This window comes from Tachysurus fulvidraco, chromosome 21, assembly GCF_022655615.1.
Source record: "Tachysurus fulvidraco isolate hzauxx_2018 chromosome 21, HZAU_PFXX_2.0, whole genome shotgun sequence".
NCBI classification, from domain to species: domain Eukaryota; kingdom Metazoa; phylum Chordata; class Actinopteri; order Siluriformes; family Bagridae; genus Tachysurus; species Tachysurus fulvidraco.
In genome coordinates, this window is record NC_062538.1 from 6,412,144 (window position 1) to 6,427,646 (window position 15,503).

The 15,503-nt window shown below is 34.6% G+C and overlaps 1 protein-coding gene across 2 annotated transcripts; it reads left to right on the plus strand.

Annotated features, from left to right (window-relative positions):
* Positions 1-590: 590 nt before the first annotated feature.
* Positions 591-15,354, plus strand: lcp2a (lymphocyte cytosolic protein 2a). Of its 2 annotated transcripts, XM_027156602.2 has the most exons (21): positions 592-1,081; positions 1,383-1,445; positions 3,814-3,860; positions 4,780-4,845; positions 4,935-4,963; positions 6,332-6,372; positions 6,461-6,650; positions 8,324-8,415; positions 8,502-8,559; positions 8,649-8,699; positions 9,430-9,452; positions 9,730-9,749; positions 11,081-11,188; positions 11,716-11,740; positions 12,219-12,231; positions 12,343-12,436; positions 13,135-13,175; positions 13,266-13,339; positions 14,317-14,391; positions 14,486-14,635; positions 14,750-15,354. In XM_027156602.2, the coding sequence occupies exons 1-21, from the start codon at positions 1,004-1,006 to the stop codon at positions 14,873-14,875; spliced, it is 1,464 nt and encodes a 487-aa protein (XP_027012403.1). In that variant the 5' UTR covers positions 592-1,003; the 3' UTR covers positions 14,876-15,354. The 2 variants fall into 2 exon arrangements, with proteins under 2 accessions (XP_047661658.1, XP_027012403.1); XM_047805702.1 differs by lacking the exon at positions 11,081-11,188 and having other exon boundaries at positions 591-1,081.
* Positions 15,355-15,503: the final 149 nt, after the last annotated feature.

The window sequence follows — 15,503 nt, forward strand, 5'->3', positions numbered from 1 at the left end:
TAGCAAGCACAAAGCTGCTGTTTTGTAGCCTGCACAAAGCTGTTAGAAATTTCAGTAACACCTTCAGAGTATCGAGAACCTAGTATAGCTGTGGTATAAAGAAATATAATACGCCATGTTTTTGTTTTCAATCACCTGTGATTATTCATTCATTAAAAAACAAGGAAATAAATCAGTGTTTTGTAATTAAATGTCATATTTTAATGTGTCTGGTTGCCACTGGCCACCACACAATGATTACACATTTCAGTTAAAGTAGGAATAAGGAAATTTCCAGAACTAAAACAAGGTCCTTAAACCTATAAATCTGACTTTTACTCTTTTTTGAATTGTAGGTGAACACACTAAAGATTCATAATTTACCATATATGTACAAATAGCCACCTGTTCTGTGTGTATGCTCGCTACAGTGTTTATGTCATTTATGTATGTGTTAAGATGTTTTTGTTTAAGAGAGTTTTATTTTCATAGATATAAAGCTGAACAGTAAAAAGAACTAGATTTCTGGGCGAAACAGTGTGGGCAGGGAGGTTAACAGAAACATGTTAATTTCTTTCTCGCTAAGGCACTTGTACTTCCCCTATTTGTTACCAATGTGATCAACAGGAAACCTACAGAGACGTTCTGTTATTCTTTCTTCCTTTCAGTGTCTTCAGTCAGATCCTGGGTGTTGCTTCTTTTAAAGATCTACAAACATACCATGGAGTAATTTGGACATTTTTGAAAATTATTTCACTTTCTGTCCATCTAGAATTTTTGCCATCAAGTTTTTTTTTCTCATCCTTCATTTGCAAAGTTTCTTGTGTGTAGATCCTCTCGGGCTTTTCTCTGCTTTTTGTAAGCTGCTAACAAATGGATGGTGAAACATATTTTCAGCTTTTCAGCTGTTATTTAACTTGTAACTTGTGATGTGAAATCACAGTCGAAGGAGAAGCTGCTGTTACGGGAACCGAGTTATTTATTTATTTCATTTTGTATACTGAAGAGCGGCAAACTTGAAACCATGAGTTTTGATAACATTCCTTCGAAATCAGAGGTCATGGGTTGGGATCCACCTCACTTAGCTGACTTTCTGAGAAGGGTAAGTTTTATTTGCTGCACTTGCAGTTGCCACAGCACAGGAGTTAAAACCGTCATTATTTCCTCAAATGCATTTTTAAAAATGTGAACTGAACTTGGAATTCATTTTGGAATCAAGAGCAACATACACTGTTTGATAAAATAAAAATAAATTCTATCTGTGTAAAAAGTTTCATGTAGAACATCAGGAACTATTAACATTGTAGTACTGATAGTGTGTCATTGTCATCTGATTTGTCTGATTTGTCCTCTTTTTTTGACTCGTTTTCAAATGAGATCAAACTTTTATTCTTTGTTAACAGCGAGATCTGAGTGGATGTGACAAAGTCGTTATGAAATGTGGAATGAATGGGCAGAGATTTCTGGTGAGTAGACATTCCAGTGATACTTTCTCTTCACTCACTGAACACCTGATTTAATAAAAGTTATATTACTTGCACAGGCTGAATAAATATTAATAGCTTTTATACAACATCGTTATTTAATTCTCAGTTTTGATAGGTTAGTTGATTTAGTTTCTGTAACAGCAGCCTGCGAGACAAATCAGAAGTTGAAATTAATAAACTTTGTTTAAAACTCTATCGTAGGCATAGTAACACTAAATGCGCCACTAAATGCTATGTTGTTATTTAACAAATAGAGACATACTCAGTGATATTGTGAAGCTTTGAGATGCTTGTGTAACCTTTATGGAAGGAGTCTCCAGTGTTAGTACTTTGAACAGTCAGAATTCAAGCTGTTCCTTTCAGATGTCCCCATTGGAAAGACTTTAGGACAGACAATGTGTTTCATGATTTCTTGTTAACATAACAAAATGTGCTGGGTTTTTTTTTGTTTTCTTCTGTTTTTGTTTGGTTTTAAGAGCTTCTAGAGAGAAAGAAATTACTTGCCAGGGAGGAATCAACTGTTTATAACTGTTATAGAGCTGTTATAGTGTTATAGCTCATATAGAGCTGTTACAGAGCTTAGAGGAAGTTTTGCAGACATTCCACAGCATTTAGTTTGACTAACTATTAACTATTAACATTTATTTTATCATATATGTCATTAATCCATAAATAAAGTATTTGCTGTGTTATAACAGGAATAAAAATTTCTGTCATAGACATTGGAGTACTGACATTTACATTCAGGCTTCAACACACCATCATGTCGTTGATTAATTTTCTAATTTCATGCCCCATCATATATTTACCTATTTTTAGACAACCAAAGGCATGAATCTTCCCAGTTTTAAACAAAATTTTAAACATTATTAAAGCTAAAAACCATGAAAACGAAATTAATTAAAACAAACCCATGAAATGAATTTCTCTGTTAAGTAAGGAGGAACAACACAAAATGAGAGAATGAGAGAGAAGTGTATGAAAAAATCCCCCTGCACAGTTAGTCATTGTGTCCTGGCTGTTGTCATGAGGTAAGGAAGTGACATTATTAGAAGTTAATATGGAAAGATATATATATATGTGTGTGTGTGTGTGTGTGCTGCAAAGTATTTTCTAGATTTCTTAGTGCGTTCTGCATGAACGAGGAAATAGCTAAGTTTCATCAAAAGAAGGAACAATATACTGGCACAAATACAGGAGTTTTAGTCACAAAGATTCTCAATTAGTCTAAATTTCAATAGTTACTGTACAAGTAGCATGTTTAGTTTGGGAAAGCCATCAGGAAGTACAGTAGGGCTAATAATTCTGGTTATATTTGATGACGTTGATACTATTAGTGCAATGTGTTAGGAAAAACAGAAGCTGTTCTTCAGATGACTGAGAGTAATGCCCGAAAGTAATTAGACTCTGTCACTGGATATCAAACAAATCGGAGATTCAGAGCCAGACTGTTCTTTCCATCATTAAAACACCAACTGAGGGAATATCCTTTGATAGCATGGAGCTTTATCTCTTTATAATACTGTATAAATACGTCTGTTAGGGATATAACAGAACACTAATACTTTCAGATTGAACGGATAATATCTCCAAAACATACACTATTTAGATTGTATTTTAGAAAGCTTGCTTGGTTTAGACCGACTTTACTTGCATGTGTTGATGAGCGAGCAATTACACAAGAAACAAAAGTGTTAACATAGCAGCATTGCATGACACTTTTTACAGCATCCATAGTAACTGCTTGGTCAGGGTAATGTTTAACATAAGCTATTAGTTTGTTAATAGTTTGGGAATCAGAACTATGGAAATTTTTAAGAAAATATCATGGGTAGGTACAAAAAATGTAGCATCTGCGATATTTGGGTTTAAATCCAAATATAGATATGAATGCAAATATTTGGAGTGGTTACAGGTGCAGATGCAGATACTGTAGTAACTTGGCAGCCTAACATCTGTATATACATCTATATATAACTATATCTAGATTGATATATAACACATTTATATGTATCAAAAAATATAACAAAATAATACTATTGAAAAATTGGTTGTAATATGTTTATTGGTTAAAACCACCAAAAAACAAAACAGATCTGTAGATAAGACAATAGATTAATATAAATGGTTCCTCAGCACTTTTTACTCAGTAAATTATTTTAAGCAGAAAAAAACTATAACAATTAAAATAAAAAAAAATCTTTGTTAAAAAAAGGGTTGAGAAGTATATTTTTCTATTCATGCTTAATGATCCATTTGTCATTTTTAATATTTCTCATTGTCTTCCTGTTTTTTAGCATGTATTATTTCATGTTTAAATGTTAACTGATCTTGTCTGTGTGTTTAGAATATGTCTGATAACGATCTTCAAAAGTTTCCCAAACTTCATGCCCCGTGAGTATTACCCGTTGCTTTTTTACTGCTTATGGACCTTGATTTTAATCCTGTTGTTTGTTTTGTGTGCTACACTTTAAAAGGCCTTTCAGATCCCACCACAGCAGTTGTAAAAATTCTGAAAAGTTAGGTCAATGTATTACTTGTGACCTGACAGACTCTCACTAGACTCTGCTTTTTATGTAGTCTTTAAACAAACTAGTTATGGTTCATTAGTTAATGTTATTCCTTTGAAATAGAGAAATGTTTCTTGTTTCTTGTTCTTTAACTACACACGTTTATGTCCAATTTGCATTTTTACTGCCGTGTCACTAAGCAGTCTTCAGAAATCTAAATACATTTCTCTGTTCTTGGTCCCGCTGCATGCAATGACAATAAGAGGAAGCTTTGCTCTACAACGATAGTGCAACAAATTCAGATGTGGCAGGAACCATCGAGGGGCAGCGTCACATGTTCAGAGTTCAGTGCTCATTTCACAGACAGTGAACTTGCAGAATGTGCACATTTTCAAGGAACAGAAAACTAGCACTGAGTATCCATATGTGATAGCAAGATGTGAATAAAGGATAATGTTGTTCAATATAACATTGGGAGGAAAGTTGATATGTAGGGCATTATAAAAACGCACAGAGGAAAGGGGAACTGTATCTTTTACCACATCCTGTCAGAGCTCAGTTCTCTGCGCCCACCCATAACACCGGCTGCTAAATTAGCATGAAATATGATCTTCTTTTCACAAATGCTGATGTATGTTACTTCTAAAATGTTATCATCTATGAAAGTACATAGACACATTCTGCTGCTATAGAGACATTTTATATACAGTACATTTCATTTATAGAGAAGGTTAATTTATGTTATATTTGTCAGTCGTTGTTGAATAAAAATATGCTGTGTATATGTTGTGTAACTTATCTAGACTCATCTCCAAAATCTCCCGGGAAATCAACAAAAAAGAGGAGAAGAGAGGATTTTTTCAATTAAGGCAAGCAGTTACACACATACAGTAAAAAAAAATGAATGAATCTGCTAATAATGAGTATTGAGAATTTTTTTTTACTGTCTCTTTTTTAGATCCTCTGCGCCCAAATACCAAGAAGCAGGTATGAAATACTCACACAACACACAAGGAAAATAATTTGAACGGCCTCTTCATTGTCCTTTCACACCACATTTATCTACACACGTATCTTGTTGAAAGCAATATTGAAGCATTTATTAAGGAATTTTGTTTAGATTCATAATGCGATATTAAATGTTTTATGTAGTATGTGACTTTGCATGGTACTGTTATTTTTAAACTATTTTTGTCGATGATTACTTTGCTTTTAATCCCTGGTGGTTCAGAGGCAGGATCATGTACTCTTACTCTTAGTATGAATATGGATCAATTTTGAGTATTAGTGCTTTCCACATAAACAGATGAGGTTAAGAGCATCAGTGACATTGAGCACTGATGTCAGGTGAAGAGGTCTGGGATGTGTTCAGTTCAGTGTTCAGGTCAGGGCTCTGTGCAGGAAACTCGATTTCTTCCAGTCCAAGCTTGGCAAATCATGTCTTCATGGACCTCAGTTTGTGCTTTGTAATGCTGGAACAGGTTTAGGCCACTTACAGTATGTAGTTGCAGTGAATCTTAACTAATCTAAACTTTAACTTATGTGACAGTGAGAACGAGACCCATCACTGTAATCTATCTGCTGCTATGTACACTTCGTATTTTTTAAAGTCAGTTTGTATTGTGACTAGTTATTTGCAATCATTATCAACATGCTAGCTGAAAATAGAGCGATTAGGAAATAAATGTTTTGAAACTGTTGTTAGTTACCTTTAGCTAATGATGGTACCTTGCTGGAAGAGGTATTAATTTGCTATCATTAACTAAAACCTGTGATTTGAGACAGATGTCTTTTTGTACTTTTGGGAACACTTACACCTCTGAGAGCTAGAAGAATCAGTTATGAGCATTAAACACAGCAGATCAAAATAGGTGAAAAAATTGGGAAATACTTCAGTAATTTTGCTTTGTTATATGTTGCTTGTTTTACACTTGAGTATAAATGTATATGAATATATGTACACTTACTTAAGGAAATCTTTTAAAAAAAAAGTATGTTTAAGTATGTTTATTTAGACATTCCAAATAATGAAGATTTTTTTTGTCTCTCATTCTGCCAGTGACTATACACTATATCAATAAAACAGATTCAGTTTAGCATCCAGTTCTATCAGATTGGCATTCACTCAAGTGCTTCAAAGCCATGTCAGTTGTAGTATGTGGTATCTTAAACTACTTATCTGTGTCTGTGTGAATTCTGATAAAGTGTTGAGGATGATTCATTCCAGTATCCAGTATTAAGGTTAAAATGCAATCAAATTCTAGATAACTACAAATGTTGGTTACTTACAGGATTTTAGCCAAGTAATAAAAGACATGGCATTAACAATATTTTCTTTTCCAAATCTTACAATAGATTTGCCTGTTGAGGACCAAGGATGGGGATCTGAAGAGTTTGTATGTCATACTTTAGACCTCTTTTGATTATTTCACTTTCTTACACAATCAAATGCTTTGTTAATGTTTACACATATCACTGTTGAAGGAAAGCGATGATGATTATGAGAGTCCAAATTCAAATGATGAAGGAGAAGGCAGTGGTGGAGATTATGAATCAGCAGCAGATGGTGGGGTGGACAGCGATAACGACTACGAACCGCCCCCAAGCGAGCCACCCGATGACCTCCAGCATCACCAAATCTGTGTTGCCAAGCACAGCAACAGCGAGTATATTGGTAATGAACACATATAAATTCAATGTCACTCATTTAGTTTCAGAACTTGGCTGTGGTAAACTAGTGGTTCAAGTGTTAGACTGCAGAATAGAAAGTTGTAAGCTTAAGTCCCAGGTTACAATGGCTACTGCTGGGTCACTGAGCAAGGCACTTAACCCTCAATAATACAATTGCTCAGTTGTATAAAATGAGATAAAAACATAAGTTGCTCCAGAAAAGGGTGTCTGCCAAATGCCATGTAGAAAATCAGTAAAAATGATTTGTTGTTGTTGTTGTTGTTGTTTTGTAGAGTTGCTGTTTAGATTAATTGCATGATGTAATAAGGTTAATTTTTCTGGTAAAATTTACAAAAGTATAATGTAATTGTTCATATGGTACAGCTTTTTGTTGTTTTTTTAAAACATAATTAAAATGTCTCCAGGGTCAGTTGTAGATAAACCTGTAACTTAAAACAACAACATTCTGATTTTGTAGAGTACTTTATTGTTAAGTTATTAGATCACTTTTTATTTTCTTGGTAGCATAAGTGGCTGCATTTCTGCTCTTCTAAAAAGTATGAGTGGTGAATGAACATCTATTTATATTTATATAACAAGTGATAATAGGAAGCCACTTTTCATGCAAACGCTTAACAACATTAAATACAATTAAATTTAAATTAGTGGTGGCTGGTGGTTTTTTAAAATAACAGAAGTGCAGGTTTGGGTTTCTGATGTATAACCTATATTGGTAAGAGTTCTGTTTCTCATTATATTGCCTCATGCTTAATTCTTGGTCTCTCCTCATGTATTAGAACAGCAGAATTCTTCAGGTCGAAAATATTAACAGTTTACCATTTTGTTTTATAAAGCAGCTAAGCAGTGAACTAACTAGATAAATTTCACTGAAGGAAGCTATACCTAATAATAAACAAACAAATTCCAAAACAAACTTTTTTAGTTGTGTAAAAACACTATGGCACTATGTTTACGCTTGAGATATCAATCGCCTTCTTTACCATTTCAGTGATTGGCAGATGGTTATGTGGTTCTGGCCCATTGAATAGAGAAGAGCACAATGTCTAGTGACCTGAGATATTTATTTATATGCAAAACTCACCTACTGACTCCTAGCGAAGCCAAAACGACACATTAAACCCTGTTTTCCAAAGAATGTTTTCTCCCATTCTTTTTCTCCCATTAAAACAAAGTGTAGAAAGTTGAATCAGCTACAGAGGCCCATAGAGGCTGTGCAGCGTTCTAAAAGGGCTGCTTCAAAAAGGATTTTTATCCATGCTGCTCTGTCTTTTACAACAGTTTGCACTAAATTAACAAACAGGACGATATTTTGATTTGCTAAAATATTGAGTTTCACAGACAGTGATTAATAATATAGACACATTTTGGCATTTAATATGGAAACATTTTGCTACTGCATTTTAATAGAATTTTTGGGAAGAAGCAGCCTCCCATGCAGACTTTAAGTAATCACATATGCTAGAAATGTATGAAAATTATGATGATACTTAATTAAAAAAAATAAATAGAACCATTGACTGCTTGCTGTGGTATAAAAGGGTGGGGAATATACTGATATTCGAAAATAATCCAGATTGCGTTATTGCTTATTTTCTTATAACAGCGCATTTCATCGTGTTTTATGCTTTACATATCCTTACTTTCTTTTGCTTCTAGACCGGTCTTCAGTCACCAACCAGCCACCAGTGCCTCCAGCACGGCCTGGTCCTGGGCCTGGTCCTCCACTTCCTGCTATGGGACGCCCGAGTGTAAGTCTTAATCAACAGCATGGTCTCTGCCTAAACTACTTTCTTTTTAAAGTATTACAACGACAATGAATAGCTTTCTCTTGCAGATTGTTGGAGCATACCCAAGGTCAGAACAGTCTCCTCAAAGGACTCAGAGACCTCCTCGTAAGAACACTGTGCTTTCTTGTTTGTCTGGTAGAGGTTCTAATATATTTTTTAATTAATTCATTATTAATTGTTTCATTTTTCATCAGCTCCTGATCGCAGTAAAAAGCCAGGAAGTCTGGAAAGGACAAGTAATAAAGGTAAATTCTTCTTTCATTATTGAGTGAAATTCTATGTAAATGTACAAATATAATGACCTCATGTAGTTTTTAATGAAAGACTTCATGTCACGTCACAGGAAATGGTGCATTCATGTTGCTAAATGAATTTTCCATGAAAGGCACGGCCCCTGGTCAGATCCTGAACACAAGTTCTTGAATTATATATATAAAAATAGTACACTGCCATGTGATTCCTGTTATGTCTGGATTCACTGGTCTGGATATCCTGACCAAGAGAAAGCAGTTACTGAAAGCGAAAGAATGACTGAATAGTCTATATATTGCATCTTACCTTTTATATGGTTACGGAGCCTGTCAACATGTCTTTTAACACCAAACACCATTACCCTGCATTGAACCTACAGGTCAAGAGTTTATCAGTTTGTGTTCCTCAAACACACAGTATAAACAGTTTAAAGTCAAAATGTCTCAAAGACAAATGGAATAACAGCAACATAAGACCAAAGTGTGACTTAGGATAGCAGAGTGATTACCAGCTTTTACTGGTTGGGCCCAAAGAGAAACAGAACTGAAAGCTTCTTCTTAGGCTAAGGTTACTAAATGGCTAGAGATCATATAAAATGGTTTCTGTCAGCCTCAGCATTGGTTAACACAGCTTTTATCACAGCTAGAGTTTTACAACAGCTAGTGTGTGACAACGCAGATGAATACAGTCATATTAATATATGCCTGTTTTCTGTCTTCACAGGTGGGAATACCTCAAATGACCGGGTAAGGGAAACTTATTGTATTACTCTACACAAAGCTGGCATTACAGTAACTCACATTTTAACAATTATAGAAAAGTTAGAACATACTGCATATTGGTAATGATAGTTCAACACATTTTTATATGATTTTTCTAGAAAAATAAAAACCTTACCCATCCCTTGTGCTGACCTTTAAAAGTTATGCTATTCATACTTTGTCATTACTTTAATTCGAATCTCACTTTTAATATTTCATGTTGTCTGTTTTCTTTTCTTCCAATAAATGATGTCCCATAAAGAATACCAAGCCACCAGTCAGGTACTGTCATATTCGTTTAACTTTATTTAATCCATGACATTGTAAAGTATATGTATCTGGTGGCTTTCTCAATTTCCTTTACTGCTCCTGGTAATACTTCCTACTGTATCTGCCTTTTTTAAAAACATTAATCAATCTCAGAACAATATAGATGCCACGTCTGGTGATATAGGGATAGGTATGGCTGTGAGAGATTTGGGTGTTAATGCTGTTCATTTTGGTTAGCATTTAAATAATATGGTACTGAGTTAAATGAAACAGTGCTTGGGTTCTGAGTAAGAACAGTGGATGCTCTGCTAAATACATTATAAGTCACTGGCTATATTGTTGCTGCAAAGCTACACATGAGCAGTCTGTTTGCAAATACAACTTTTGCCTTGAAGCACTCAAGGTGACTCATGCAAAACCACAGTTTCCAGACATGTTTGGGTATTTTGTTAATTAACCACTGAGAGTTCGTCAGTGCATTTGCATCAGTGCATCTCATGACAGTTCCTTTCTGCAAGGGCTTTACATTTAAAGGATAAAAGGTATTTCTGGGTGGTGTTGTGAAGTGAAGTGTTTTGGGCTTTGATCATTGGTGAATTAGCTATGTGTCAGCATTGTGTCCTATGACAATGTGGTGACACAGTCAGGGTGTATTTCTGCCTCACACCAAGTTGATGACAGTCAAAATTGAAAGTTTTGTCAGAAGCAAAATCAGATAAAACTTTCCTCTGAGTAAATTATACTTGCCTGTGATGCCGCATAAGCAGCAGTTTGAAATGTGGATTGTTGGCTTTGTGTGTCTTGGATGAAGCACATGTTATCCTTCACCATCCCTGGCTGATGTCATATGATAGGGGAGAAATGAGTCATGGATGGAAATTTGCAGATGAACAAACTGGGGAGAAAATGATTATAATTAAAAATTATTGTTAATAATTATTGTTAATAATAATATGTTAATTATTGTTTAGTTATATTAGTTTTGCAGCTAGCTAGCTAAATTTCAATTGTTTCTTTCTACTTGACCAATTCTCTGTAGATTAGCTATTACTTTACACTTATTTGTTGATTTGTCCTTAAGCATTTCTGCAGGACATTTTTCACCACAATATTAGTATCTACTAACTCTGTCTATTTAGCTCTGGAATATGTTGCATATATAATCCTGAGCAGAAAAAATAAAGGTGTCTCTGGCCACCACAAATAACAAATAAAGTCTGGCCTCAACACATTAGTCCAGAAAATACCTGTCTTTTCAATAAAAGTAAGATCAATTAAAAGATATTGGCCATTGTATCTTTTTAAATGTAAAATGCCTGTCACTGTGATGCTGCCAAAAACAGGAATGCCGGACTTTTGGAGCCTCCACGAATGCCCAAACCTCCAGTACCTACAGCAGGGGGGGTGCGAAGAAGTGCTTCTTCTGTTACTCCTGGTCAAGCTTATAACAGGTGTGCTATTCTGACTTAAGTCTACATGTTACTGATGTATGAGCTTTGTATGACAGTGCAGTCTGGAAGAAGCTGGACATACTATACTATATGGCCAAAAATAAGTGGATACTTGGACCATGACCCCTTGGATATGTGGTTCTTCCAGAAACAATTACCACAAAGTGCATCAAAATTCAAAATGATCTACAATGTCTTTGCATGCTGTAGCAGTCCAGTTTCCCTTAAATAGAACTAAGAGGCCCAAAACTGTTCCAGCATGACAATGCTCCTGTGCACAAAACAAACTACATGAAGACATGGTGCATCAAGTTAGGAGTGGAAGAACTCAAGTGAAGTTCAGGTGTCATTGTCAGATGTCTGCATACTGTACCTTTGCCATATAGTGTAAATATTTTGGCTTTTTAAGTAAAAGGTCTGAAGTGATAATGCACAATAAAAAAAATCGTATGGCTTGTTTTTGTAAAATATTCTAAAACACTTGCACAATTTGTTAACAACTAATTCTCTGATTTTTCTTTTGACAGACAATCACCTGATCCCAGATCTGAGGTATTAAAAAAAATCCAATGAAAGTCAGTGCAACCATTTGTGCACAATTGTGCATTATAAATGTTGGCAGAAATCATTACTCAAAATCATAAAACCATTTTCCGAAACGTCATGCCCATTTAAATTCAGTTTTTGTATGTCAATCAGCCATTCATTTTGAATTTTATAAATTTTTGGAGATCAAGTTTGTTAAATTATTTTTTAATTATTTTTAAAATTATTATTTTTTTATTTAAGTTACTCACCCTGCCAAGTTATCTAGCAGTCAAAAAAGATTATCTATCCATCAAAAAAGATTTTAAACAATCTATAAACTGTAGTTGTTTCAGCGTTCATCCTCATTTTACTAAGAAATTTTTTTCAGATGTTTTGTCTGGCCATGTGATAACAGTTTGTGTTGTGTTATGTCTCGTTCTTATGACATCTAACATTTTGTTTTACAATATTTTTTGTTGTTGTTTTTGTCTCTCCTAAACAGTTCTCTGATGATGGTAAGTTCTTAAGTACATTGTTTTAGACATTGATTCTCTTTGATTAAAATATTGTGTTTTAAAGATTTATAAATACGGCATTTATGTACTCTTTTTCACTCATTCTCACAGGTGTCAGATCCAGCTTTACCTTTCCTCACTCCAAACATGCCAGGAATCCATCACCAAGACCACAACCACACGGATCTGGAGGTCCACCTGACAGGTAACTTTCTACTTGGGTAGAAGAATCTTTGTGACAAAGCTTACACAAACAAATTCAACAATTCTATTATGCTAAAAGATGTGCTCCTCTAAAAGTGATGCCAAAAGTAATACATCTTTTATAAATATCAGTAATTAGAACACCAATTAGAGTTAAAGTCTTTGAGGTGCTGTTCCTTAAAACCTTTGTCTAATTTCAAATTAAATGTTTCTCCATCTGTGTGGAGAACACACATGTTCATATGTAAATTTAATTTAATACACATGTAAAGACCCATTTAATGACCCATACAATTTCTTCACTGTTTATCCTCGATACAATAATTGCTCATCATACAAACAAATGTATTTGTCCAGAAAAAAAAACATACTGACAGCATATTGCATAGAGAGAGATTAAAACCATGAGGCTGGTGATGCTGTAATTGTTAACAGGATCTTGTTTCACAGAAATTCCCCAGAACAAATGTAATTATAAACTAAGAAAAATTACAAGATGTGATTCTTTTATCAATAAAAATGAATGTTGATAAATTGTCTTGCTGTAAGAAGAATAAAAACAATAGATATCTTCAGAAATCAAACCATGCCATTTATTATTATTTGCCTCTAACAGCACACTTTGTCTTGTGTTTATTCCTTAGATATGAAAGTATGTAATATATACTGAAAAACTGTTACTGTTTTTTTTTTTTACAGTTTTAGTCAGACAGCCTCTCTACCTTCAAGACTGCTGGATGGTATGTACCATCAAACACTACAAAATCATGATTTCTACCAAATAAACTAATTAACTACTTATAACCTGACCAATATTTACTGAATGACAGCAAAAAGAGGGGGTAGCTCGAGAATTCCACCACTCCAAATGAGGCCATCAGATCTAGATCCTCGTGGAGAGCAGGTGGGTTTTTATATTGGCTTGTTGTTATCTGGAGTATTCAGCAGGTGGCGACTTTTTACTAGCGTCATAAAGAAGCACATAAAGCACTTTACTTCCGTACTAGTGCATATGAAAGTACTTATTTTCTAAATAAGAAAGTTGGACTGGAATTAAATTAAAAAGGGTGGAAATAGAACTAAAATGTGTACACTGCTATTAGAAGCAGCTGGAAGTGGCTAGTTGTGTTCTTTACAATTTAAGGAAATGGGTGTGTTTTTTCTTTTAGTCATGTTAATTGAAGGAAATCAGTAATAAATACTAAATAGGAGTAAAAACATTACCTGATCTTTTTCCAAATTGTCCAGTCTGTGCACACTGTAGCTTCAGATTTCTTTTCTTATCTGACTGGAGTGGAACATGATGTGATCTTCTGCTGTTGTAGATGTGACATATGCTTTCTGAAATGATTTTCTTCTCACCACACTTGTAAAGAGTAGTTGTTTGAGTTACCGTTCAGACCAGTCTGGTTATTGACCTCTGTAATAATAATCTACATATATTTTCTTATATTAGAGTTTGAAATAAAATTCTGTTCACAGTGTTTTTATTACCTTTAGCTGTATAGATTAGATTATCAAAATTGTAGATAATCATCCCCTGTGGATTGTCAATCATTGTCTAATTCCCTATCAGTGTCCATTTTTGACCATAACACTGGTGTTGGTCAGATATATTTGATTGCTGGATTCTCTATCAGTTCCTTTAAAATCCCAGGAATGCTCCTGTGCATAATACACTTATAGCAGCACCACACACACTACCATATCAGCATCATTGCTGAGCTGAAAATGGACAATGAACCAAAGCTCCTATAATGGTTTCAACCAACGGATGAACAAGGGAGATATTGGGTATAGCTGATAATGATGTACTGATGCATTTGTTATCAGGTATACCCGAAAAATACCATAGAAAGTATTTTGTCTGTCTTTCTGTAGGGTATGGACCCTACATGGTATGTTGGACAGGTTACACGTGGTCAGGCAGAAGGCAATCTAAGACATGTAAACATGGTGAGTCCTTTATTTTTCTGAATAATGCTATAATTATTACCAAATACTATGGTTAACTTTTGAGATTTTTTCAACATAATTCATCTTGTATTAGGATGGAGCATTCTTAGTACGGGACAGCTCAAAGGGCACTGCCACCCAGCCTTACACACTCATGGTACTTTACCAGAGCAAAGTATTTAACATTCAGATTCGCAAAGCACAGGATGGCTTCCTCCTTGGAACCGGCCTTAAATCTAATGAGGTACTCCTGCATTTGCTTATGTAAAGTTGACCATTATGTACCACCTTTTTTTTGGATTTACATTATATAAATAATAAAATGTCAAATAGATTAACTTTTAAACTTCTTTAACAGGTCTTTAAAAGTGTCTCTGAAATTATCAACCAACACATGCAGATGCCACTGCTGCTGATTGATGCTAAAAACCGTGGAACAGGTCAACAAAACCAGTGTGCTTTGCTTCACCCTGCTGGATTTTAACTCTCTAAAGGACAACACAGTACGGTGGGAAGTTGAAACACACCTGATGAGATGGAAAGCATAACTATGAAAAAAATACTTTCCTAGAGGGAAAGAGGTGGCAGAAAATTTTTATAGTATGTTTTTGATGTCACAGTAATATGCTGGATATGTGTCTTGCTATAGATAATTAAAAGTTTAACAGTCATGCGGGAGTATGTTTGAGTCTATGCCAATCTATAAAGCCTGATAGACAAAAGAAAGTATACAGAGACATATACTCTAAGATGGAGCCACTAGTACAAAAACCAAGTGCATGAGTCAGTCAATCATGGATTGAACTAAACCTGCCAACTTTTTTTTTGCCCATACAAATATTCTCATATATTTATGTATTTGCATGTATGGTCATGTTTCTGTCATACAAACAGAAATGCTTCCATGTCTTTTGTTTTTTTTCTTGCTTAAATAAAATTCTCTAACCTACCATGGTGTACATACTTCATGTGCACGTGTGGAGTCTATTTAGGAAAAATAAATAGACTGTTTCCATGAGAGACACTTCTGGCAAGCAAAAGATTTCGGTTTTATTTCCATTAAATATCTCGACAGTTAAAAAACGACCTGCAGAAAAAAAAACTATCAAACT